This window comes from Vigna radiata, chromosome 8, assembly GCF_000741045.1.
Source record: "Vigna radiata var. radiata cultivar VC1973A chromosome 8, Vradiata_ver6, whole genome shotgun sequence".
In the NCBI taxonomy this organism is placed as follows: domain Eukaryota; kingdom Viridiplantae; phylum Streptophyta; class Magnoliopsida; order Fabales; family Fabaceae; genus Vigna; species Vigna radiata.
Window position 1 is genome coordinate 32,069,948 of NC_028358.1, and position 26,075 is coordinate 32,096,022.

Consider the following 26,075-nt stretch of genomic DNA (forward strand, 5'->3'; position numbering starts at 1 on the left):
CGGTATATCTCCTTCGCTACACTGGTGACCTAAACAATTCTTCTTCATATTCAGTAATTGATGCAGCAAACATAAAGAAAAATATTGTAGGGTAGGATCAACAATTGTCTAAATTTAACGTCTTTCATTAAAAAATTAAGTGTTACTTTAAGTTTTACACTAAGTAATTATAAAAAAAAAGTTAGAAGATATATAATCTTTCATCCTTCATACTTTTTCATGGCACGATTGAATAAATACAAATAATTTAAAAAAATGAAAAAAGATCCATTTATTCTTTAATAGTTTTATAGTAATTATTGATTGATTTTTTTTTCTTCAAAATCTTGATTTACTGTATGTCCATTAGGTCTATGCCTATGGACAGTCGGGTATAGGAAATAACGAGACCAAATGATTTACTGTACAAGACATTTTAAATATAATTTCTAATCAAGTTTAATGGTAAGTTTCACTTATTAAGTATCGGGTCGTGATTATAATTTTCTAATCATAAATTCGTATTGAAACCTATAAATACAGGTTGAAGGTAAGGACCTAAGTGATTATATTTAAAATTTTACTATGACACCCGATCAATTAGACTAGTGACTTAAGTTTCAGAGTATCTTTGACAAATACTCGTTCGAATAGCTTGGAACTCGGACATTAAGAATTCAGATGAATTTGACTAGATATGTTTAAGATAACGTAAATGAACAAGGAGAAAAGTGTAAATGAGTTTTTAACGGACTAGATCTCACACTCAAAACAATTTTCTTTTATATTTTATTTTTAGTCTTTGATCTTGATCATAAAAGAAATGACATAACAAATATTGAAAACAAAAATTGATGTTTCCTAAATAAAAGAAACTAAACTTCTTTAGAATTAAGACAATAATACAAGATTACAGAAGAAAAAAAACGTATAGAACCAAAAGCAGGAAAAAAGACTAAAAAGACAAAGCGAAAAATTTGTTTTTATATAACCTAAAATTGTGTTGAAGATATAACTTCACTTACTACTTTAGACATTGACAATTGGTCCTACTTTTCTACTTTGAGTTGATTAATACTAAAAGAAGACATGTAGTGCTTTGGTGAATTTATAAGGCTATGGTAGTTGTTAGACGAAGGTATAAATGAGTTAGTTGAATATAAAGAATATATAAAATTGATTCCCTTGGTTGTCACACATAAGTGTGAAATGAAATTGATTATTAATTATATGAATAAGTATAGAATAAACTGAAAGAATATGAAAAAGTATATGAGAATAACATTGGAGATTAACAACCATAAGGAAATGAAAGAATGTGAAATGGCATGGACAATCCCCAACAGCATGAAAAGATTATTTTATCAATCAGAGTATGATCTGAGGTGGGAACCTAGAAAGATCAGAGTGAGGTTGAAGTTTCTTTTATTCAGCATGTAAAAAAAGGTCATTCACGTTTTTTCTCTACACATTTATATATCAAATACATTATTAGATTGTAGTTCAATATTCTGTCCTACTTTGCATAATTTAAACCACCATAATTTAATCTTATATAGATTTCACATCAAGCCAAAACGGAGTTAGATTATATGTCAACGTAAAACTCACCTTACTGTTTTATTGAAAACTCACTTTACTGATAGTCAGTTGACAAAAATTCAAATGTATTGGGACTCCACAAAGTATGAGAAAGGCCTATAATATTTTGAAAGAGCTCAAATTCCAACACTCATTGAAGTGGGAGCTAAAGAAATATATAAAGAAGAGTTGAGAAATATTGGTTTTATAAAGCCCTTCAATTTTATTTTTTTTAACTTTCAAGAAATAAAACTAAGATGTACACTGCATGCTCTAAATCATTCAAAGATTAATGTCAAACTGTTTCAAGTTACACCATTTCCCTTGCCGCTTGCTGCCATATCTCTCAATCCCATTAAAATTGCAAAATCAATAGCATGAATACTTTCAGAAGTTCCAACATTTTCACAGTCGATCAATCAAGAAAGATGGAAGCTTTCTAATCACATCGAGTCAAGTTGCCTGAGATCATGTTCATCTCATGGACAATCCGGGGTTCCAGTCGTACTATAATAGCAGGTGGCTGACTTGAAATCAATCAAATCATCATTTTGCTATTGGAGGGTACAAGTTAACAGTACCACCGATTCACCATTCTCCATTCAAAGGTTCTGGCAACTGACAGCACAAGGCTAGGAAAAGGCAGTAATTCATAAAGACATTAACTGTTACAAAAAGACAGGATGAGAATAGAATATCAAACATTCGTTTCACAAATAGATTCTGATTCCTCACACACCCTTATCTATTAAGTTATTGGATAGTATTAATTTAGCTTCTGAAAGGCTCAAAGTTTGCTCAATCTCTCCCTGCAAAACTATCACATTTCACAACAAAATACTGGAAGGAAAAGGGAAAACGGGCCATCCTCGTATTCACTTTTTGTTCAAACAGCGTATTCTTGGCATAAATTCTGATCTGGGGTGGTAAATATGAATGCTTACAAATGTGAATAAAATCAAACCTTTCCGCGCCAAGCATATATTGACCAGACTAAACTAATGCATCAATTTCTTTTATAAAAGAGTAATAATAAAATTTACACATTCTGAACACACTTCACAACATGAGTGGCTGAAATCTTTTACACACGGCAACAGTATATGACTGTAGTTTCATTAGCAAATATGACAATCTGTTTAGAACTCAAGCGAACTCAAGCAGTATTCAATCAGAGGAGAATGAACAGATTTTTTAAGAGGCAACCTACTGGAGCATATACTTGCCTGCAGCACAGTCTCTTAATTATTTATCTATTTGACTGCCAAGCAACCTCTTAAAAAACTTGTTTTCCACTTGCCACCAACCTCTCAAATAACAAGGTAACCTTAAGAAAGACTATTAATGCCCTGCTTGCCTACCCCAGTTAAGGTCTGCAGAAAATTCAGCAAATGCCGCTCGTGGATCACCATTTGAAACAGACCAGTAATATTGAGCTGTTTCATTATCAACATGCATGCTTCTCTTCAAGGAATCAACCACCTTTTTGTTGCTTTCTTCTGAGGAAATTCTGTTTGACACATAGGTAGTCCTCGTGTCTGGTACATCATTAGGATACAGCACTGCTACTTCTCGTTTTGCATACACATCCAGCTCAATAAAGCATGTTCTGCTAATCAGAATATCAGGATTACTAATAGGGATTAATAACCTTTCCCTTGAGTATATGCCATGGTCGCTTATCATGTTGTTCAGGCGCTTTATGTCCATTACCTATCAAAACATAAAAATATCATCCAATGTCAATGTGAATAAAGGCTAAGTTTCACAGAGGATCCTTTTCTTTTTATTAATGGCATGTACAATCCTGCTGTGTTTGAAGGAATTGTCCTAGTTCAACAATGGGGGTTTTCTGGATCTGGTGTGGTGTGGTGGGTTGTGTTAGATACTCGTGTTGTCATGTGCCTGGATGATATTTCTCTCAGGATTCATGATTGACGGTTTCTTGTATTTTTCTTCGACTCTGGCTAGTTTTCTTAAGTGGGGTGGCTGTTTTTTGCTTGGAGCTGTTTGTCATGTACTTGTTGCTGTAATGTGTTCATTTATAGTAGCAGCTTACAGTTATATTACTATTATTTGCCTTCCAGAAAAATGTAATTTTTTCCACACTCTCACTCAATCAGAAATGGTAAAAGTGCTAGATATCACTTTTAAGATAACTAAAGTGAAACTCAATAAGGTAATCTACATCTGATTCGATGATGTTTTATAATTTTTACCTAGACGGCAAAAATGGCCTTTAAGAAAACTTCGAAAATAAGATTTGTCTTTTACCCATATAATATATAATTATTGTAAAGTTAAAAGAAAGATAAAGTATATATGTCAACTTGCGACTAGATGATAATGTAAAAACCTTTTACCCTACTACTACTACTACTAGATAGACTAATACTTTTCTATTTCACAGAAAACATGGTCTCTAAGAAAACTATAAAAACAGGATTTGGCTTTTAACATGCTTATATAAACGTTGATTAAAAAATCAAGGGAATCATTGTTTAAATTAAGTAAATTGCATTCCATAAATGCTAAGGAACTGTGAAAATATACCAGCCTGAAAAGTCGCAAACAGTAACTGTGATTCCCATAATTCATTTAATAACTGAAAACCTAGCAACCTAGGATTACAGCATGGAATGGGTGCATTTAGTGGTGTGGAAACTACTAAAAAATTTGACCCAATACTGTTTAACTTAATCAGGAAAAGTGATAAACCCTGGTTTACAGGTGACACGGACCTGAACAGCGTACTTGACGGCGAGGCTAGCGACGGTGTCGCCGCGGGAAATGCGATGGGAGATGGCGAATTTGGCGAGGGAATTGTCTCTCCAGAAGCTTCCAGAGAGCGGGTCGCCGATAACGTGGTTCAATTTCCAAGGGGCAACGAAGGCTCTTGTGAGCATCTCCCTCTGGGAGGCGACGGAGTTCCAGAGACGGCAGACGCAGCTGGCACGGGCGAGATCGGGTATCGGAAGGTTCTGGAAGATGAGGCGGAGGATGTCGGTGGAGGAGAGTGCCGAGAAATGGGAATTCATGGGGGAGATCACTGTGGTGGCAGTGGCGGTGGCGGTGGCGGTGGAGGAGGATGAGGAAGAGAAATTGGAATTGATGAGTTGCCGGAAAATGTCACCGTCGTCTTCGTCGCAACAACAACCCATTGGAGTGAAATTGAAATAGAAAGGATGGCGTACGTGTAGGGGATAAAAGGGCACGTCTTATCTCACTGCCACAATCACTTGTCCACAAAGAATGACCCTAGATTTTGATTTTTTTTTGTCATCATCATCATTATTTGAAAACTATATTAATTCTATTTTATTGAAATTCACAAACTATTTTTTCAGAAAAATCTTTATCCTTTTTAAAGGACCCCTCTCTAATTAAATCTTTATACTTAATTAATTATAAAGGTTAGATTTTTTTTTCTTTCTCTTATTAGAACTGCAAAATATATGGTCGCAAATTGGATAATCATTGTCATCTCTACAAATATTAATTAATTACGCGATTTAACTATGATTAGTTTATATGGGTATTAAGAGTTTTTGTAAATTCTGTAAAAAAAAAACATAAAAGATATTTCATAAGAATAATATATGAATTGTATAATGATTTTATACAGAGAGATGGAGAAAGTAATAACAAACAGCAAAAAGACACCGACTGTGATTTTCCTTGAAACGAGTAGGAAAAAATGATATGAACATTAAAGAAAAATCCTTGCACCTTCTCTGAAAGCCAAAGAGGAAAAGCATAAGAGCACAATTATGGACATAAAGAATTGACAGGATGATAAAAATTACAAGAAAGTAGCCAGAAAATGGCGAGTTCTTAGATGCCTCTAACGGGGAATTGCATCGACGATGTTGGGCGCTGTTTGAGTCCACTTACAAGCACATCATTTTTCTGTACAGTTTTCCTGCTCCTTAACGGTGAAAGTGAAACCAATCTGGATGCAATTCTTGAAGGAGAGAAAGATCGACGGAATTTAGATGCAGTGGATGATGATGATGATCTCTTGGGAGGACTGAATCTGCTCAATCTTACAGGTCTTGTGGGTGAAATAGACACAGTTGGTGGGAATTTGGAAGCCGACGATGGAGACTTGATCAAAAACTTGTGAGGTGTCCCAGCCCTGTTTCTTGATATGCCAGGGGACTTGGTCTTGCAAGACTGTTGCTGCCGTGGTGGTGAAGGTGGAGACTTTATAACAAATTTGTGTGAAGTTGTACCTCTATTTCTTGAAATGATGGGTGACCTTGTCTTGCAAAACTGTTGCGGTTGTGGCTGTGAAGAAGAGTGAGTGGAAAGGAACAAAGGGTTGGGGAAAAGTACTGTTTTTCTAGCCCATGGCCTATTCCTGGGAGATACCCTATTTGCCATATACCTGTTGCTTTCTTTATCAAATTCTCTGACCTTTGGAGGAGAAACCTTAAAGTTTATTCTGGAGCGAGCCCTTTGAAGTTGTGGGGTACCATCATTCTGAACTCTGGTTTGCTTCTCTTTCTTCCTTCTCACCCTCAGCTGTGTGTTTTCAAGTTCTACTTTCTTGTTGCTCCGTTGAGACATTGGAGTTTTTGGGTCATCTGGGACAGTTTTCTTACCAACCGCTGAGACTATTTCCCTCGCAAACTGACTTGCCTGCAAAATTTCTCCAACAGTTTCGCCTACAAGCATTGCTGGCAGTGACATTCTCTTCCATTCACCTGCATAAGGGTTCACAATAATTAAAGGGAAGCCAATTATATCCATGTTCCCTTGATCATGCTCAAGACCAAGTAAAGAGAGAACAAACAAAACCTGTGTTTGCTGGAAACTTTCCCACTGGAGATCTCCTTGATGCACCATTCTTGATCCTTCACGACGGCAAGAATACATAAGATTACAATTTGCAGCAACAAATGGCAGAACGTTTAAGAATAGTAATAATACATGTCATTCAACCACAAAAAGTATCACATATGTGTAGTCTGTTCACACACCAAAGATGACTTTTGATTGATTGTTACATAGAAATGAAAATCAAAGTTTAAAGCTGCAATGTGGTGATCATGAGTGAGTCCTGCTATGAAATGAAATTGAAATAGAATCGAAAGCTTACCTGAGTGACTCTTGCTTGCACCTGAGACTTGTTCTGAGATAACCTCTTGTGCTGCGAGGGCTGAGAGTCACCCCCGACACCACCTTGGTTCCACCAGTCACAGTGTACTGAAGCTCCTGCAGCCGAGCGACGCATTGATCCACCTTAAACACCCACAACAATTCACTCACAAAGATTAAAAATTTATCTGTTGTCATCAGGGAAGATCACTGGCATTATCATGCATTACCTTGTTTAAGGTTTCTTTAATCAGAACAGGATTGAGAGCCGCCAAAAGCTTCTTCTGCTTCGGTGGGGTTCTTGCAACCATCTTCGGAATATCCGAGGAATGAAATCAAACACACACAAGGTGGGTCTCAAGAATTTTCCTCAGACAAACAATCTCTCCAACTTGTACCTAGTGCCCACCCAACCAAAGATTGGATCTGAATCTCTCTCTCTCTCACTCTCTCTCTCTCTCTCTAAAATAGGAAGACACGGTCCCAAAACCTTTTGCTTTTGGTTGCAGAGTTTGGCTACTAAGTGTTGTTGACGTTGAACAAACACGAACCCTCTGTAACGTTTGTTTTCCAACGGTCGACTAAATCTATGTATCTCTATCACTCTGTCCTAAGCAAGCTAATTCAACGCCAACGGCTATATGCAACTATTTTTGTCCCTATTTTGGTTGGGCCTACGTGGGCCTGCTTCCATTAGTCAATAGCAAAGCTTCATAATACAACGTTATAAAGCTGACTCTAGAAAAACTTTAAAAGTTAATTTACTTTCCATACAAATTAAGCAATATATATTGGAATATTAAATAAACTTTTTGAAATTTTTGTTCCAGCTTTTCATTCACTTGAAAAGTTAAAGAGTTTTAAATTTCACATGTCGTGGGTAGAAAATTCTTTACATCATTAAAAATTATTTTTAAATTATTATTATACAACAAGAATATTTAATTATGTCATAATTTATTGTTATTAATAATATTTTTTTAAAATAAAAAGATGACATGACGTGCATTTCAATTAAATTCGAAGTTGGAAGTTTGCTTGATGGATCCGCATTTAAATGTGATAAAGTTTGACATATGATTAACAATTTTCCTTCCAATACCCATCTGACACGTGTTAATGCAAGTGAATAACTAAATATGATTATTTTATCGCAATTTGTTAAAAGTAAATTAATCTGATTGGATAAATAAAAGAAGGAAAAGAATATTTGGTAGAAGAATTCTCTTAGTTTATGGAGAATTCGAAATTGAAAAAACATTGTTTCATGTTTGGTTTATCTTTTAAAAAATAACATTTATATGAGTAAACAATTTTAAAAATGATTTTTAGTTGCTTTTTGCAAATATAATTTTCTATGGAAGATGTGGGAATTTAATTTCCTAAGTTAAAAAGTTTTTTTATTAGAGCTAGTATCATATTACTGGTGTCAAATTATCCAAGGTGATAATGAATTAAAGATTTTAGTTAAAATATCGCTGCTTTCTTATTTTTAACAAATTATCCAAACAAAAATTGTTTGATAATTATCAGAAATAATGATTTATGGGCATTAAACATTTCCTTCTACTTATGGCATCCTGACAATTAAATGTTTCACAAATAATTAGTAGCATTATAAGATTATTGACATTTGACAAGGATCAATTTTGTTTCATAATGAAAGTATATGAATGTGTTTATATAATTATTAGTATATAATCTTACACTTTTAATAACAATTCCTCCCATAACAAGTTTACTCATTAGGGCAAGTTAATTAAATACCTCTAGATATTGGTAGTTTGTTAATTCAAGCTTTAATAGTTATTTTTTGTTCCAAATATTTTTTTTTTTAATTATTCAATACGATCATATTTTTTCATCTTTATGTAATTTTTATTCTTTTTACTTACATTAAGTATAATTTTTATTCTTTTTAATTAACAAAAAAAAATAAGAACTAGATTGAAACAAAAAAGAGTTAAGAGAATGCATTAAATAATTTTAATAAAAAATAGGATAAAAAGACTATTAAACCTTAATTCAAAAGCAAACGAGTAAATAAAAGAATTTGAGACACGTGAGATCTGTAAGAAATTTGATCGCACAACAAACACCACGAGCATGAATTTGAAACTTAAATCTAAGATCAGAAATTTGATCGAACAACATACGCAAGAGTATTTGCATGACATGTTTTGAGAAAAATTTAATTGAATCTTGGTTGATTCATAATGCAGCACAGTAATTTATACACGTTGGCATTAGCTAAAAAACTCCACTTTTTTGTCCGTTGTTTGAGAAAACAATGTTTACTGCATTTGGGTTGGGCGATACGGCAGGAGTGATGACTTTCTGTTCATGGTTCTTAGCTTAAGAGGACTCCAGACCACAGGTTTACGTTGTAGAGCAAGAACAGGTTGATTCCTAATGGGCCCCATCATCCTGGAATCTGCCTGTGTTGGACTGTTCATCATAAACTTGCTGCTGCTCCTTACTGACATTGGTGTTGTCAAGACTGATTCTCTCAACTCTGGCATTGGGGCAAACAAACTTGAATACCTATCTTTCCTTTGGCTTCTTATCCGTGATTGCTGATTGCTTCCACCGGTAACTCGGAATGCTGAGGTACGAAGTGGAGTTGACATGCTAGAAGTTGTGTGAAGCGGTAGTGTGGCAATGGAGACCCTCCTCCTTGGCTGAATGACCTGCGTTGTTGATGTTGAAGGTGGTGGTCTAACGGCAATGGAGACCCTCCTCCTTGCCTGAAAGAACTGCCCTGTTGTTGATGGCGCAGCTTGCCTCACGGAATTGGTCGCCATTGAAGCCCTTCTCACAGAGTTTTCCTTTCCATTCATGAATGTGGTGTAATTCTTTGATCTCCAAGGAGACTGTGGAGGCATGGAATTGGTTATTTTTCTCAGTGGTTGTCTGAGTTTGGAAGGATTCAGTGGTGGCTTCCTGTCAGTCATTGTTTTCTGAGCTGTTGTCTGTTGTGATGGTAATGAGGGTTGAGCCGAAACAGCAGCAAGTGCTCTACTTTCTTGCTTTAGTCTGTGCTTTCTTTCTTCGGCGATCTGGTTCTCCAGGTCCCGAACCTGTCACGAAGGACATCAAATTATGAATCACTTTGAATAGAAAAAAGGGCACCCATCATCTTTTCTGAGTAACTTGCTTCTGAAGAATATACCTTTTCTTGAAGGGTTCTACAATGCTGTTCTCTTGTAGCAAGCCTGAGTTGAGCAATTTGCAAGCTATCCTGTAATTTAATTGTTTCCTTCTCGTCTTGTTTGAGCTTTTCTACCTTTAATTGTACAAAATTTATGAGTTTCAGGAATTGAAAAATCATGGTTATGTTTATTAGAACAATTTCATGCTAACTTACCATTTGCTTGTACTTAAACAACTCAGAGTGGTCTACTTGCTTGCGAGCCGGGCCACCCTCGATTCCACGGACGCGGGTGGCGAAATTCAGTGAGCAAAGTGTCTCTCCCAAGTCTGCTGCGCTTGGACTTACCTGCACAAACATTAATGTTTTGCAGTCTCCACCTGCATTTCAGCCACATATCAAACATTAACAGTCAAAAAATGCAGGCATGAAATGAAATCAATTCATAGTCATTTTCAAAGGATCGTATAAATTCTTAATGTTGAAGTGGAATCTTACCTAACGAGCTTTGCAGCATATGAGTGAGTTTTGAGTTCCTGTCAAAACCGGATGATACAGATAATAATTAGAAAAAGGATCATTCAGTTAGAGTTTATTTAAGAGAGGAAAAGAAACTTGCCTGTATGGAATGTGGGCTGATTTAGAAGCAAGGGCAGAAATAACATCACCAAGCGCTGAAAGAGACTTATTTATGAATTGAGATTCCTTCAGTCTTTCTCCCTCAGCTTCAGTTTTTCCCACTCGCTCACTGCCAGCTAAGTCTACTAGCCAAAGGTGACTCTTTGTTCTCTGGCCATTAATTAAATTTTCCCCCATTACAGTTACTCGCAACAAGCTGCATGTAAAAGCACCTCTTGATCATTTGTCAATAATTATTAATAAATTCTGCCAAAAATCGTGAGTGTCATTGAGAAAATTATATTACATCTACTGCAAAAAGAAAGTAACTGCCAGCTTAAAATATGATCTATTCAAGGAAAACAAATATTTAGTTTAATATGATTATAATATTTAAGAATTAAGTCTTTTATAAAATAGAAATAAGTTTAGAAGTAACTATGAAGTACGAGCAACAATTAGTCAATCTGTAAGAATTTGCTATACCAGTGCGAACGGCTACTAAGCTCATTAGCGCAGGTGGATCCAACTGATCTGACTCGATTTCCAGTCTTAAGCATTTCCCACACGTCTTCTGTTCCATAAACACGTGCTTCAATAAGTCCAGGGACATCTTGGGTTCCTTCGGCAGCTTGCTTTATCTCCAATCTAAAGTATAGAAATTTGTTTTCTTCATCAGTTACCAAACATTTTATACAACAAAATTCTATGCATCTAGTTGGGTAGAGAGTGCCAGAAAACTGGAAACCACATTAATTAGTTTATTAGCTTGTTGAAGATGTTTAGAAAACTATAGTGTCATTCTTTATCCAGCACAGAAATATGTCAAACGAATTCTCATATTAACACAACATCGTATGCGAATTGCCAGCTAATTCTTGAATAAAAGAGCAACAGACAACCACGCTAATTACTTGGGAGATCTAAGCACTCACTTCTTTGTAGGTTGAGTTGAATTTTCCACCAACAGATCTCTTATCTTCTCATTGTAAACCTCCAGCATGCTGACAGATAATTCATACTTCATCGTGCCATTTCTCTCTTCAGTTATCCGAAATAACTCTTCCAGGGTTCGGTAGTTAACTCCCCTGTGTTCTGGTGTTCCTTCCATAGTGAATGTTTTCCCAGTTCCAGTTTGCCCATAGGCAAAAATGCAGACATTGTAGCCATCCAATACTGATGTAACAATGGGTTTGGTCTGTTGAAACACAGCCTCTGCATAACAAAAAATGTGTTCAGTTTCAATGATTTCTCATAAAAACAACTTTCTTGATTGCAAAACCAATAAAAGATGCAACTTCTCGTTACCCTGGTTATCTTCTGGCCCAAATACATGGTCGAATTTAAATTGCTTTTTAGAAGATTCTGCACAAATGACTTGAAGCTCATTATCTGAAGACGACTCAAAATTGACAACAGAAGCAGACCCATTAGCAATTTCACTTGCATTTAATGGTCGGCATCTGCAGAAAACTCTGATATTCCCCTTGAGTTCAATTACTTCATTGTAAAGCCGCCTTCGCTCAGAGGACTCCTCCAGGTACTTTCTTTTCAAGAGTTCATATTCAGCACCTGAAACCATAAAAAAATTCCAAAACCTATAAAAATTATAATTAAATTAACTATAGACAGAAAGAGAGAGAGAGAGAGAGAGAGAGAGAGAGAGAGTATTCAAATTTTCATGTATTATTGTAGTTTTCTACTAGAAGCATACCGAGAAGCTGCACGGACTTCAAAACATCAGTGCCCGGAAAAGATTCAATCGTGAGCTTAACTTCATCAGACAATGATATGTGATGCTTCTTCAAATCCTAATGCATGAACCATATAACCCCGGTAAAATAAAGTTTACGAATAATAAACAGAATGCGAGAAAACAGAGAGTCCAGAAATTTAAGGAAAAGAAAGAGACAGAATTCAATGTGGTTTCTAAAGATTTACCTGAATTTTAGTGTCGAGATCAAGTATTTTCTTCAATATAGGAAGTGTGTGACCTTTATCCGGAGAAACTTCGTGGATTCCCTGTGACATACTGTTTTCGTCCACGGAGTCTGAGTTCTCGTTCACTTGCTTCGATACATCATCTGATGAAATTTCACAAATCGACAAACCATCTAACGTCAGAATTAACAACGTAATTTTGCCTAAGATTAAGATCATTGATTTTCTTTTTGTCATTCCAAATGGAAAAAGGGAAATTGAATAGAGAATGGAGAGGGAACCTGGCTCAGAAGTGATCGACGGTTGCTTGAGTTCGTAGTCAAGAACGAAACGGTGGAATTTTTCAGCGAGCATTTGGATTTGAATGGATTGATCTGCAAGAATGTATGATTTGTGTCAAAGAATAAGTGGTTAATTCAATTGATTGATGAGTAGAGAGAAAGTGAGAGTACCACTCATGGTTCTCTGAGATAAGAGTGGCACACGATTCCAAGATCCAACTTCCTCAGCAATAGAGCGCAAGAGAGCAATAGAGCGTAAGAAAGCAATAGAGCGCAAGAGAGGAATAGAGTACCGTTCTTTTCTTGCTGAGATTTCAAAGTTTGAAATCACAACGGCTATATGCCAATATCAAATTCTCAAGAGCGTCCACCACACCGTCTTCTATTTTGGGCCTCGGGATGGGCAACCCAAATTCGAAAGCCCAACGTGGGAATGGGCTAGGCTGTTTTTATTAAACACCTGTTAAAATATAAGTTTTAAAATTTCTTTATATATAAATTTTTTTAACTGAAAATAGTATATATTAAATTAAATTTCGAAAACTGTTAAAATATTAAAATATTCAAGTCATAAATAAATACAATAATTACGAAATATTTTCTTTCTTTCACATTTAGGGTCATAGAATCTTCTTTGAGCAAGGCAATTTATCTAAAACTTTTTGTCCATAAAAACTCCACATTTACATGTCAAACTTCAAATTCAAACAGGTGAAAGATTTGAAGATTTGACGTTATATAACTTAATTTAAACTCGTAATTTGAAAATTGATAAAGTCTATGATATAAATATCAGGTATGACTTAATATAAATATCTTTTATACTAAAACCTTGATTACTCTTTTTGAAAAATTAAAGATTTTAATATAGGAAAATAATTTACCACGATCTATTTTTAGAGGTATTTTAGTCCTTACAAATATTAACTTTTATATTTGTAAAAAAAAATGTAAAATAATAAATGTAAAGTGTCTGTAAAATTTTGTTAAGTATAAAAATAATACTACCTCTTAAAATAAGATATCACAATAGACAATTAAAAGCAATACATTTATATTTTTACATATTACTATGAAAGACATGTAATGTCTTATAATTCAAAATATAACATATAAAATTAATAAATTCTATAAAAAATATTATTAATATTTAATATAATTAAAAAAAATACCCGTTGAATTGCAGGGGTACATACTACTTTCTACAAATGAAAATGAGATTTGAAAAGTAAAATAATTAGCCAAATAAATATCTGGTATTGAATTAGAAGGCATGGAGAAAAGCTGTAACTGTGGTTGATAATATCAAGTCGGAAGCAATTTGCAATATTGATGAATGAGCCATGGCCTTTGGGCAATGAACAAATTAACAGTTAACAGACAGCACATAAATGGCTTCTTCAACCATAGCCTGCAACTTCAGCTGTAACTACCATCCTTCAATACCCCTTCAAACCTCAGCCACTCCTTTTTCCTTATCTTTTTCACACCCTCTACTTTGCTCTTACAATGGCCTTTCCCTTCACTCTTCAACCTCCACCTTCAGAGTTTTTGCCAAGTTTGAGAAGTTCCAAACCGAATCCCCTGAGCCTGACCCACCATCCCCATTGGAAGAAAATACTGTAACTTCTGTTAAGGATGATGAGGAAGATGACAGGTATTGCTACTTTACAATTTCGACTGTGGAGATTATTAATTTTGTCGCAATTTATGTTTTTTCTAAATCTCAGGCAAAAGTGGATGGATACATAGGACTCTTGTCTTTGTGAAGAATGTTTTGTTTAGGTCTGGATTGTGTTCTAGAAACTCAGACAGCATGTCTCCCATGCTTAGGCCATTTAAGTGTGTCCATCAATTTTAAGTCACACCATAATTTGAAGTCATGTGGGGATGGGAAAATGGTAGATTGATGAAGTTAGATATAAATTCCAATGGGTATAAAAAAGTTGTTCACTTTTTTGCTTTCTGTTTCAGTTGCTTGCCTTCAGACTTGGAGGGTGCAGTGAGGCAATCTGGAGAGGCCGCAGGCTTATTTGTATCTACAGGAGGGATGAGAGCCACAGTATGTACCAGAATTTTGTTTTTCTTCCTTTCTTTATTTCACACAAAATTGTCATTTGTTCCAAGTTTTGCACTGCTGGTTTAGGTCACGCAGTGCCAAATTAAAAATATATTTCTTTCGTATATTTTTTGCGGATGAGGATTTTTGACTAAAATCTGTTGTGCTGAGCATCTTCTTTGGCATTGCAATTCTAACGAGCTCAGTCAACTTAACCTGGTTAAGATCAATAACTTATAAATTTAGCATGTTAAAGGTGAGCATGAATAAGAGCAAAATTCTTTTTTTCATTATTTTACATCTGATGTAACTAAATGTTTAAGCCGAGGCAGCTTGAAAATGCTGCTACGGAGAATGCTGTTTACCAAGCCGTTGCTTTGTCAATCAAAGTTAATAATTGTTTTCTTTCAGTTTCTTAGCGCCAAATGCATCTTGCTCTAAAAGTATTTTTAACTGTCTTGCAGGTTATCTTGCTCTAAAAGTATTTTTAACTGTCTTACAGGTTGAACTTTTAATCCCGCAACTGCAATTTTTAGATGACGAAGGTGCGCAGGTTGAACTCTGGGACTTGTCAAGGATTTTTTTGGATACACTCATTGAGAAAACAAAATTCCAGGTTGGTGGGATGTATTCCGGTAGTTGTAAACTTATAAAACAAGAAATTATGAAGGAATATTTAATTTGAAATGTTTTTTCTATTCTCTATTGTTGATTGCAGTATGACATATGGCTAAAATAGAGTATTTAAGTGGTTATGAATTCAATAAGGTTTTATGGTATGTGTAGTATTTATTTTGGAAGTTGTAAACTAGGTTGATAAGCTTCATGAATTTGATTGTTAGAGGGTTAAAGCCATATTTCCAGATGCTGGTGCAGCAGCCCTTCTGAAGTTTCGGTGGAAAGATGCTATATTTAGATTTGCAAGGTAAGTCCAGAGCTTAGATTAACGTTTTGTGTTTTATTCTGCTGGAAAAATAGTCGTGGGGTGTATCATCATGTATAAGATTCTGACTTTTGTATTGCACTTGCTGCTAAAGTACTTGTTGGCTATGCTGTTGTAGTTCCGTCCATAACATTTCAGTTCTTTTGCTATTTCTCCAGCTTGAGTGACCGAAAGCCTGTGGAAGGTGATGATGAGATTGTGGTTATGATTGTTCCAGATTATCAGATGTTAGAATATGTGGAGAGAATTGCATCCAATCTCTCAAATGATCCAGTAAATCCCTTGACATTCATGATCTCTTGAAATTTAAACATCCATGTGCTGAAAAATGTGATAAACTTTCCTCAAAATGAGGTAAAGCAATATGTGAAAGCTGCTTTTATTACAAGGGGTTGGTACTTCTCATATTTGTCTTTCTAGAGAGCTGTCATAGACTGGGAGATTGATAGCCACCTCAATTCAGACTTGCATTTAGTTTAGAAATTGTGATTTGTGTTTGTATTATTTACAATTTTCTTTCAAACTATACATACAATGGCAGCCTAGACCCCTCATCATGTGGAATCCGCGCCTGATTAGTGAGGATGTTGGAGTTGGCTTTAATGTCCGGAAATTAAGGCGCTTCTTTCTAAGGTACGATTTCTGAGCCATCACATGGTTTACTACTTAGGCTTCAAATTACTGTAAATGGTATTTTTATCAACTTGGTTTCTTCTTCTATTATATGTATTAGGTTCCTTGAGTGCTTTTCATTTTTGTGTTCTGTTCATTCTTAATGCAATTTATTTTGTAAAATTTGTTTATTCTGATCACACTAGACTTCTAAATTCTGATATTTTTATTGTACAGCACTTTTACAACTGTCTATTTCATGAGACCAATGCCATTTGGAGCAATCTTCAGGTGCTATCCAGGGTAAGGTCTTTCATTCCATCTCATAAGGTTTTTGTTATATAAATATCGATCTTATTGATATTCTATCTTGATTTATAAAAAAAAAAAAACAAAAAACAACTTTTGAGTTTAGAAGTTTATCTGGTTCACTTGATTTAACATACAATCTGAACATGATTCACTATTTTTATATCCTGTTTCCACGGAGATAAAATTGATGAAATCATACACTGTTAATTGGCTCCTTGACATATTAGTTGCAAAGCTGAAATTATTTATGATTTTTTGTTTGCTTCCTGTTCTGTTGATGTACTCAGAAAGTGGAAAGTGTTCAGTGATGACAAGGATAGGCCAAATAGATATTTGCTTGCCAAGGATTTCGAGAGCCGTCCTGATGCTGAAGACATTGAGGTTAATAGCTTCAATTCTAAATTAACTTGCCTGATCCAACCATTTTCTTGGAAAAAAATGAAATTGAATTGAATGAAAATATCATTTGAGAAAGGAAAGAGAGCATATTTGTTTGGTGACTAACTCCTAGTGATAATCAATATAACAATATATTGATCTCTCGGGCAACTTTTCCTTCACGTTGCAGATTCTATTTGCCGAAGAAGAACAGAAGTCAGAGCAAGGGCAAGGTTTGCTAGACAAAGCTGCGGGCATATTCTCTTCAATTAGCCGGATGATGAAGTCTATATGATAATTGATGATCTTGCATACTAGTTCTCTTCATAGCGCATATCACGCTGATTCATTGCAATTACATGTTTGATTCTTCAAAGTTAATTTTAGAAACCTTGCAACTTTCATTACCATATACTATGATGCAAGTTTACATGTTGTGATGTATTATTTGTGCCAGACCACCACTTTTGTAGGGCAAGTGTTCATCCCTACTCTGTATAGAAGAAATGATTTTGTTTTTCCTGGTTCTCTAACACGATTGGTTAGAAGCATAAGACAATTGCAAATTTTGAATCGTTACCAAATTACAAGCCATAAAATGATAGAGGCATAACCTTCACTCCATTCTCAGGAGCCTGAGCTTTCAAAAGATTATTCTCATTGAGACAATTTCCCCTTTGCTTTTTATTGCACAATTTAACAAGCAAAGTACTAGAAATATTGGTCTTAGCAACATAAGGTGGGAAATATGAAATTCCCGAATGTTGTATTAGAATGCTAGCTTTCGCAGGTTAAAGGAAGAAAAGTGATAAACTCATTAAGGTCTCTCATGCATTTGAAGTACTCAGAATTGATCAATTCACAAGGTTGCCTGTGACATCACTGAAGATCTTTAAGGATGGTTTGTCGTCAAAATTCCAGCCATGCAGAGAAACTCCAGGAGTGACACCTGGAGGGACCTCAAAAGAAATTTTAACAGTCATGGTCTCTCCTGGCACAAGTGAAAAATAGTTATCTGAGTAATGAACAGGGAGAATTCTTGTGTCTTCCCCCTCCTTGTAGTCCTTATTGGAAGCATGGACAGAAAAATGTAGAAAGAATGCAACACCTATATCTTGCCCATTAATTTCAGAAACCTTCAAACCATTACTTTTCCCCGCAAAGCATTTGTGTATCCTTGTAAACCAACCAGCTTCTTGCTCTTTTCCCTTGACACTGTCTACGGTTTCCAGTTTTTGTTTAGCCTTTGAACCGTGCTCCAATGTCAAACTGTTAGAATCTGGTTTCTTAGATGTGTTTTGCACATGCATTCGAAGTTTGTAGGTAGATCCTTGAATGAAAACCTCGGATGTTATCTTGAGGGGAATTTTCTTTTCCCTATACGGCTCTAGTAGTTTATAATCTCCACCAGGAAGATGCAACCAATAAAAGTTTCTAGATAAAATTTTATTATCTGACATGTTGTAGAGTTTGAGAAGAAGAAAGTAGACTGGCTTAGGATGTTTTGACTTAGGATACTTCATCTCAACGATAGGTGTTACATTTTTTGGCAGTGCAGTGAGATTTTCATGAACTTTGTAGTGTGGACATGTGCCTTCGAGGTCCCATACTGAAACTTCCATAGCTACATTAGACAATTCTTCTGATGTAGTATTCACCACCTGTTTAAAGAAAAAAAAGTAAAATGCTGTAAAACCTTTAAGAAACAATTCACCATTGGATTATCAAATAATTTGCAGAGGAAATTGTGATTATTCCAAGTTTTTACGGTTCAATACTCCGGTAATTCCTTTAACTTGCTAATTTTGGCTGCCAATCTCAATTTTCAATTTATATTACCAGAAAAGAGTTTTGCACTGTGAAATGATATTTCTATTTTTATTCCTAGTTCATAAAAATAGAAATTCATTGTCGATACTTGCCTCTATAAAATATGTAGCCAGATTAAGCTGCACATGAATTGGCTCTGCAGCGCATCGACAACCAAAGAAACCTGCCGTTTGGTCAAGAAGATGATCATAAAATTGGCCTCTAAGACCAGTCCAAGGATTTTGTGTCTTCCAAATTAAGACTCCTGTATATTTTTTCCACATGTGAGAAGTCCATCCTTCCAGAAGAGCTCTATATTGTATGTAGTTAACTAGTTGAGCCTGGGAAGATTATAATATAAAAAATAGAGTTAACAACAGAACAACAAAGATAAGAGGATTGAAAGTGTATCATGTATGATCCACCTGGATAAAGTTTTCACACCTTCAAACAAAAATCATCAAGATCTTTCACATCACCATAAAGCTGAATTTGATCATGAACCTTCTTGGTTGGATTTGAATATGGAATGTATTTATGGTATTTCCACAATGGATTAGGAACTTCTTCTACATAACCACTGGAAAGTTTCCTAAACAGTGGTATTTGCCATCCTTCTGAAGGCATTGTTGCTCTTATGGTAGCAGCAACTGGCATTCCTACAGAGCCAACCTCAGGGTTGAATCCATAGTTATAAAAATCATCCTTGAAAAAATCTTCAGGATTTTGAATTTCATAAGGTCCATCAGTGAATCCCCCTTTCCCATCTGCAAACCCATCCCATAACGATCCTTGTATGTAAATCCGTGTGCCATCTAGATATTGGCTAGGATCCCCTAACCTTTCGGACAAGGCACCTACAGTTTTTTCCTTTTCTTCTGCATGTCTGAAATAAGGATGAAGTTTCAGATAATTTTTCATCGCCATATTTATATCATCTGGTGGAGTTTGTTCATTTCCACCCACCCAGAGGGCAAGACTGGGATGATTTCTCAGAAGCTTGACCGTGTCCCTTGCACAAAACAAGAAAAGGTCATGATCCAGGGGACCATTTGGATTTGATACTGGGATACCACGTCCATCCACATCCCCAGTAATCCAGAATTCCTGCCATACCTACGCGATTTAGCAACAAGACGATCAATTATCAAAGCTAAAACTGCCACTGATGACGCAGTCATTCAATCTAATGCAAACTGCCATATACACAAGTATTCAAAAGGAAAGAAACACAAATAAACTACATAGTCACACAGCAAAGCAGCAGCAACGCAGTAAGCGCATAAAAAGTATAGCAGAATATTAAGAAGCACATATAAACAAGAATGAGTATCTAGTATATCTTACCAGAAGACCATAATAATCACAGTAATGATAAAACTCTGGCCTTTCAGTGAGGCCACCACCCCAGCAACGAATCATGTTAAAATTCATATCTGCGTGAAACTTGATATCTGTTTGGTATCGCTTTTTCGAAAGTCGCAGTAGCCCATCAGACAATATCCAGTTTCCCCCTCGTATAAAAATTGGTTCTCCGTTAACTTTGAACAATCTATGAAACCATCCAATAATACATATACCAAAGAAGTTTAAAGTGTGAATAATCCCACTTAGGAAAAAGTAAAACATTATATTGAAGGAACAGCATAATACCTTCCACCAGTAGCACCATCAATATTGCTTTCAATTTTGCGGAATCCAAAGTGATGGCTCCATGAATCAGATTCACCATATCCTTTTACATCAATGCTAATAATAACGTTGTACAAAGATTGCTTCCCCATTCCATTCGGCCACCATAAATTGGGCTTGTAGAAGAAGAGCTGCAATGCAAAACATTAGCCCTTTAAAAGAGGAGATATAGCTTAAACCCCAAATTATGCCAGTTTCACAGGGTCAATAGAGAATGACCCTACAAAATATTACCAATCCAGGACTGCAAATTTCCTCAACTTCGAAAGAAAAAAGAAATTTCTCTATTTTTTTCTCTGAAAAATGTTCATAGATAAATTTATTTAAATAGACCTCATACAAACAAGTTTGCACAAAAGCGGCCCAAGTTCCACCAATACCAACGAATGATACACATAAAAAGACAATATATACATTTTTTTCTCTAAGTGTATCACTAATGAATGATTAAGTTTTAAGGACAGTGGACTAAACTGTCTAAGACTGACCTCAGGAAATGTATATTGCACCCTTGATGTTGGAGGAATTGAAAGATTTTGAGTTTGAAGCTGCTCTACTGAGTGAATGCCCCCTTCGAGTTCTGTTGTCACATGGATACTCAAAGAACACTCTGCAGTCAAAGAGCTCTTGTTTTCCAACTCAGTTGTGGCATGTAGATATACTCTCTTATAGTTGTCAAAGAACGATGACACCAAGTGCGGATCAATTATTTTTACTGGCTGCAGCAAACACAGACACTGGAGTCATCCTACCAAAGAACTGCTGGAAGTACAGTCAACTATACCGACTCTAAATCATGCTTGCTCTGATTGAAAAAATGTTTAGAAAGTATAAAATGCAAAACTAATTAAGCAATTCTTATCATGTGTTTAGCTCATGTCTCTGTATTGTTGTTCTAGTTTTGTTTCCATGACATCTCTGTGACTCCCCAAAAATGGATCTAATCATTACCATGTTCGGTTGGATCATGAATTGAAGAGTATATGAAAGACAACACTCTTTTTCTTTTGGGGTTAAGAGCAAAGGACAAAGACAGTAAATTGAAAAAATCGAAAAAATACGAAGAAGAAAGAAAGGCTTTGATAATTGGTAAAATTTAAGTGCATGGGAAAAAACATACGACATACGTTTAAAAGGATCCAAAGCAATTAATACAACTCACCCCAGTAATAGAAATGGAAACCTCATCCCATATTCCGGTATTCCTATCTCTGCAATCATATTTAACACTTGCATTAGCAAATTGATATTCAGTTTGCTCACAAGTAATGCCAAACTGCTCCATATTGTTTCACTTTCTTTTCTTTTTCAGTGCATAGGAGAACATCATAAAGTCATCAAAGGAAAATATAAACAACATATCCAAAGGAAATTCCAATGTCATGTTAGATAAACATGCTTCTACTTTGATGACTTATTTTTCCTTTTAAGTCTAAATGCTCTTTTACATTAACTTTAATTGTGAATACAGCTTAGTGACAAAGTAAAAGTGCCTCCATTTGTCAAAAAAATAAAAATAAACATCCTGATAATTCAATCACAGAAAAAAATTCTGCTAGTTTGTTACCATAACCCTGCTAACCAAAAGGAACTCTGGTAGTTTCCTATTCAAGGAAAAGAGTAAACGAATTATCACAAAGAGTAGTAATAATTTCACCTTATGGGAGTCATCCAATCCCAACCTTGAACATATTGTGTGGCCACATCCTTTCCTATCTACACAAAAAGAACAAAATAAAAGATGAACTATATATTCCGCATGCATCATTCACTCTTCTTTCCTAGTCTTAGACTCTTAAAATTCAATCAACTTTAGAAGTTATCGACCACTAGAATTTAGAATTGACACTGTTATATAAACAGGAAGTTAAATAATCGAAAAGGACAAAATTATCTAAATTTAGTTTCTGACCTCGTGATCACCACCTTGTCCTCCCTGTGGAGGAATGCTCCCAGGATGATCCGGAGGGTGAACAAGAACCGCAAGCAGGTTACTACCATCAGAATGAACAACATCAGTGACATCAAGAGAATGTCTCCGAAACATTCCTTTCGGAAGTACCATCTTGTGCCCATTTAAATAAACATCAGCAGAGTAATTCACTCCTCGGAAGTTCAGATCACAGTGCTGATTCCCTGACTGTAAAGGCAATGTCCATTAAACTCCAAAAAAAGAAAAGAATAATCAAACCAGAAATCATCATACTTGAATCAAGCTCAATCGAGTTAACAACAGCCCACTTCTGAAATTTGAAATATAAAATTTCGTTATATGAGAGAAAAGAATAATTCTCACCAGCTTACACTGGAAGGTTGTAAAGAACCAGAAGGTGTAATACTCTCTTCCAGAGTCAGCAATATCGAAGATTGCCTCATTTCCTAGTCCATAAAAAGGATCAGGCACCACTTTGTTTTTCACCAAGGTTGCAAGAACACTGTGAATGATTAAACATGATTTTAAGTTAAGAACTGAAGGAAGAAAGCAGAATGTGCATGCATTGCATCGACAGTAAAAGAGAAAGAGAGAGATTACGTTCCAGGGACAATGGCTTCCATCCATGGTTGGTTGGAAGGAGAAGGAGGGTGCGTGGTGGTGAGTTGAGTGCCTGTGAAATGAACCTGGGTGGAGCTAGCTGCAAGCCATTCCGAATGAAGGGTGATCTTCGCCATTGTTAACAGCAGAACTTGGAATGGAAAAACAGACAAATATCAACACAGCTTGACTTGACTCTTATCTTCTCATCTCTCACTTTCTGTGCAATTAATGACCCAACCCTACTAACCAATCTTTATTAACAAAAAGTGATGTATATGGTAAATATAGTTTCACACTCAACAGTTATATAATTAACAAAATTATTAATATAAAACAAACAAAAATTAACCAATACTTAATATATATATATATATATATATATATATATATATAACAAATATAATAAATTTACAAGTTATATAACATAAAAAAAAGAAAAATAAAAAATATGTAATATATTATTTTTTATGTTTGAAGATAAAATTATTTCAAAATTTAAACTATAGATAAATTTCAATGCATTCAAATTTATGATTTAGAGATATTTAACATAAAATGATTAAACATAATCTTTTTCATAAATCTATAAAAATATTATATTTTATAATGAAAACTCAATTTAAGAATGATATGTAGATTCTTTATATAATTTTACGAAATATTGTATATTTAAAACTTAATTTAGTTTTGATATTTTCTAGAGTAAAATATTATCATAATAGAATATTTATATATAGAAAATAAAAATTATAAAATATTTTTTTTAATTTAGTAATGATGAAATAATTATAAAATATTTTGCAATATTATTTGATAGATTCTTAAACTTCAGATTAAAAAAAATATGGTTGATCATCTGAAATATTATTTATATTTTCACTTGTGATTATATTCTTTACATTGGAAACTGGACTGGATTTAACAGTCTCAGTGTCACACGGACATTATTGCATACTTCTAAAGAAATTGTACACGTGTCACTTAATGTGCTCTTCATCTACACTAATTTTTTTCCTTCTTTTCAGGTTTCATGTCTTCTCTTTTGGTCTCTCACCTTTTCTAGTTGTACTTCGATGAAGAAAAATTATGATAATAATTTATTTATTTAATAAATTTAATATTTTTTTAGTAAATAAAGTTGTTTAGATTAAAAATTAATAGAAAAATAAAATTTAAGAATTTTAAGAACATGTTTTAAATAATTAAAATAATAAAATTTAAAATTCATAAAAGGAAGAAAAAAATTAAAATTTCACTTTTTTTTTCACACGTGTATGTATGATGAAAAAAATAAATAAATTATTGAATATCATCTGAATATTTAAATTTGAGTAATTTTTTTTATAAAGTTTAACTTTAAAATTATATTTCAAAATAAACACTTTTAAAAGAAAATTCAATTATTTGATTCAAAAATAAAAATATAAAATATTTTTATTTTAAAAAAATTAAAAAATATTACAAATTGTTTAAATATTTTAAATATTATGTACTTCAATTTTTGTAAAGTTACTGAAATTTGTCTTCCAAACATAATATAACATATTACCAATTGGGAAGGAATCAGTTGATTTTGAATGGAACTAATGAAGAGTGATTCTTAAACTTCACTATGGATGAAACTTGCATGTTTTTATAACCTAAAATTGTAATATTTTATTTTTAGGCAAAGTAAATATATTTAATCTATAAATTATTATACAATTTAATTTACATACATTGCACTGGCTTTGAGGCAAAAAAAAAAGCCGATTTGATAAAGTAAATATAAAATTAAAAATTAGTCAAATTTGTAAAACACCAAAATGAACTAATTCACATCTGGCAAGTCAGCGAAAGATCCATGTAAAATATTTTTTATTTTCTTTTTAATTGTAGACGTAATCTTATTTTATTAGAAGTTAGAAAATAATTTATTAAATTTGACAGATGTTTTAAACTAACCAGACTAAATGTTTTAAAGTTAAAATAAATAAATAATTTTAAATTTATTTCATTACTTACAATACAAACTATTTTTCTAAATATTTTTCTCTTAACTTTCTTTCACTTCTTTCTAGATTATTTTACTATTTGATCATCTCTTGATGATCAGAAAGTTTCTAAGATCCACAACTTAGTAATCTTCGACATCTATTGATTAGATTTTGTCTTACAACAAGTAAGTTTTGACTTCTTTTATTCTTTCGTTATTAATCTGAAATCATGTGTAGGGATCCTTTATCGCATGTATTTTAAGGTTCCTTCTCTTATTTACTTAGTAATCTAAGGTACTATAGACCCATTATGTTTTCAATTTGGTGTTTCATAGGTATTTCTAGAATTCCCTTGTACTTCAAGCAATCAGTGAGGCATTCTTAGAGTTACGATAACTTTCTCTTAAGGTAAGAGAAGTTAGATATCTAATTCTAAATTTCAATTGTTTGTAAGTCTGGTATTTATATGTTGTTAATTTGTTTGAGTAATAATTTCAATACTTATGCTATGTTAGTTCAATTAAATGAGTATGTTTCGGTATTGGATGATCTAATTCTAATGTTATGAAATTTGGGTGTCAATGCTGTCATGAATTGTGTGATATAGAGTTATTTGGATGTTTATAAATGGATACAATGTGTTTGGCGTGTTGAGTAATCAAATCATTAGGTTTTAATGCTAAAAAGAGAGATTTTAATAATTAAGTTTGTGAGATAGGCTTTGGTATGAGAAAATTGTTGTTTCAAGTATGTTATGGAATCATTTAGGCCTTATTAGGAGTGTGAATGAGTTGAAAACTGATATAAAATAAAGGAGTAGTCCATTGTTGGGGTTTTGGAGAGTTTAAGTGCATATTTGGGGTTTTGAGTAGTGATATTCTAAAGTAAGGGATTGGGATTGAATTGGGGAGTTTGAGGTTTGTGTTTGAGTCATTTAGAACATATCTAGACTATTATATTTCTTAAATTGGTGTGAGAAGTTGTAGATTTGAGCTTAGGCAAGTTCAAGGTAGTCAAATTGGGTTTGAGGTAGCTAATTGGAGTTAGAGATGTGTTTTTGGATGTCTCTCAATGTCTACAGGGTATTAGGAGTCTGTTAAACTT

At 34.1% G+C, this 26,075-nt stretch overlaps 5 protein-coding genes across 8 annotated transcripts; 1 reads left to right on the plus strand and 4 right to left on the minus strand.

The window, feature by feature from the left end:
* Nucleotides 1–1,767: 1,767 nt before the first annotated feature.
* Nucleotides 1,768–4,826, minus strand: LOC106769972 (F-box protein At1g55000). 4 transcript variants are annotated; one of them, XM_022785190.1, is made up of 3 exons: nucleotides 4,302–4,826; nucleotides 2,922–3,273; nucleotides 1,768–2,225 (listed from the first exon to the last, which is right to left on the minus strand). In XM_022785190.1, exons 1-3 carry the CDS (start codon nucleotides 4,719–4,721, stop codon nucleotides 2,149–2,151), a joined length of 849 nt encoding a protein of 282 aa, XP_022640911.1. In that variant the 5' UTR covers nucleotides 4,722–4,826; the 3' UTR covers nucleotides 1,768–2,148. The 4 variants fall into 4 exon arrangements, 3 of the variants coding, with proteins under 3 accessions (XP_022640911.1, XP_022640912.1, XP_014511275.1); XR_002669223.1 differs by having other exon boundaries at nucleotides 1,769–2,225; nucleotides 2,787–3,273; nucleotides 4,302–4,823; XM_022785191.1 differs by lacking the exon at nucleotides 1,768–2,225 and adding an exon at nucleotides 2,344–2,369 and having other exon boundaries at nucleotides 4,302–4,825.
* A 381-nt stretch (nucleotides 4,827–5,207) lies between these two features.
* Nucleotides 5,208–7,276, minus strand: LOC106771071 (microtubule-binding protein TANGLED). Its single transcript, XM_014656966.2, has 4 exons — nucleotides 6,894–7,276; nucleotides 6,665–6,807; nucleotides 6,364–6,419; nucleotides 5,208–6,269 (listed from the first exon to the last, which is right to left on the minus strand). Exons 1-4 carry the CDS (start codon nucleotides 6,972–6,974, stop codon nucleotides 5,395–5,397), a joined length of 1,155 nt encoding a protein of 384 aa, XP_014512452.1. The 5' UTR covers nucleotides 6,975–7,276; the 3' UTR covers nucleotides 5,208–5,394.
* Nucleotides 7,277–8,692: 1,416 nt separating this feature from the next.
* LOC106769917 (kinesin-like protein KIN-14S) lies at nucleotides 8,693–12,957 on the minus strand. Its single transcript, XM_014655722.2, has 12 exons — nucleotides 12,826–12,957; nucleotides 12,655–12,747; nucleotides 12,374–12,516; nucleotides 12,147–12,243; nucleotides 11,741–12,004; nucleotides 11,368–11,647; nucleotides 10,919–11,080; nucleotides 10,434–10,649; nucleotides 10,313–10,350; nucleotides 10,031–10,194; nucleotides 9,836–9,949; nucleotides 8,693–9,743 (listed from the first exon to the last, which is right to left on the minus strand). The coding sequence occupies exons 1-12, from the start codon at nucleotides 12,830–12,832 to the stop codon at nucleotides 8,958–8,960; spliced, it is 2,364 nt and encodes a 787-aa protein (XP_014511208.1). The 5' UTR covers nucleotides 12,833–12,957; the 3' UTR covers nucleotides 8,693–8,957.
* Nucleotides 12,958–13,905: 948 nt separating this feature from the next.
* Nucleotides 13,906–17,477, plus strand: LOC106772077. The gene is made up of 9 exons (XM_014658236.2): nucleotides 13,906–14,311; nucleotides 14,629–14,716; nucleotides 15,216–15,329; nucleotides 15,556–15,638; nucleotides 15,815–15,929; nucleotides 16,198–16,289; nucleotides 16,506–16,571; nucleotides 16,868–16,961; nucleotides 17,149–17,477. The coding sequence occupies exons 1-9, from the start codon at nucleotides 14,046–14,048 to the stop codon at nucleotides 17,251–17,253; spliced, it is 1,023 nt and encodes a 340-aa protein (XP_014513722.1). The 5' UTR covers nucleotides 13,906–14,045; the 3' UTR covers nucleotides 17,254–17,477.
* A 141-nt stretch (nucleotides 17,478–17,618) lies between these two features.
* LOC106772076 (mannosylglycoprotein endo-beta-mannosidase-like) lies at nucleotides 17,619–23,222 on the minus strand. The gene is made up of 11 exons (XM_014658234.2): nucleotides 22,993–23,222; nucleotides 22,756–22,894; nucleotides 22,372–22,599; nucleotides 22,117–22,175; nucleotides 21,622–21,670; nucleotides 20,948–21,178; nucleotides 20,421–20,590; nucleotides 20,115–20,319; nucleotides 19,212–19,883; nucleotides 18,881–19,108; nucleotides 17,619–18,619 (listed from the first exon to the last, which is right to left on the minus strand). Exons 1-11 carry the CDS (start codon nucleotides 23,127–23,129, stop codon nucleotides 17,813–17,815), a joined length of 2,925 nt encoding a protein of 974 aa, XP_014513720.1. The 5' UTR covers nucleotides 23,130–23,222; the 3' UTR covers nucleotides 17,619–17,812.
* Between the last annotated feature and the right edge of the window lie 2,853 nt (nucleotides 23,223–26,075).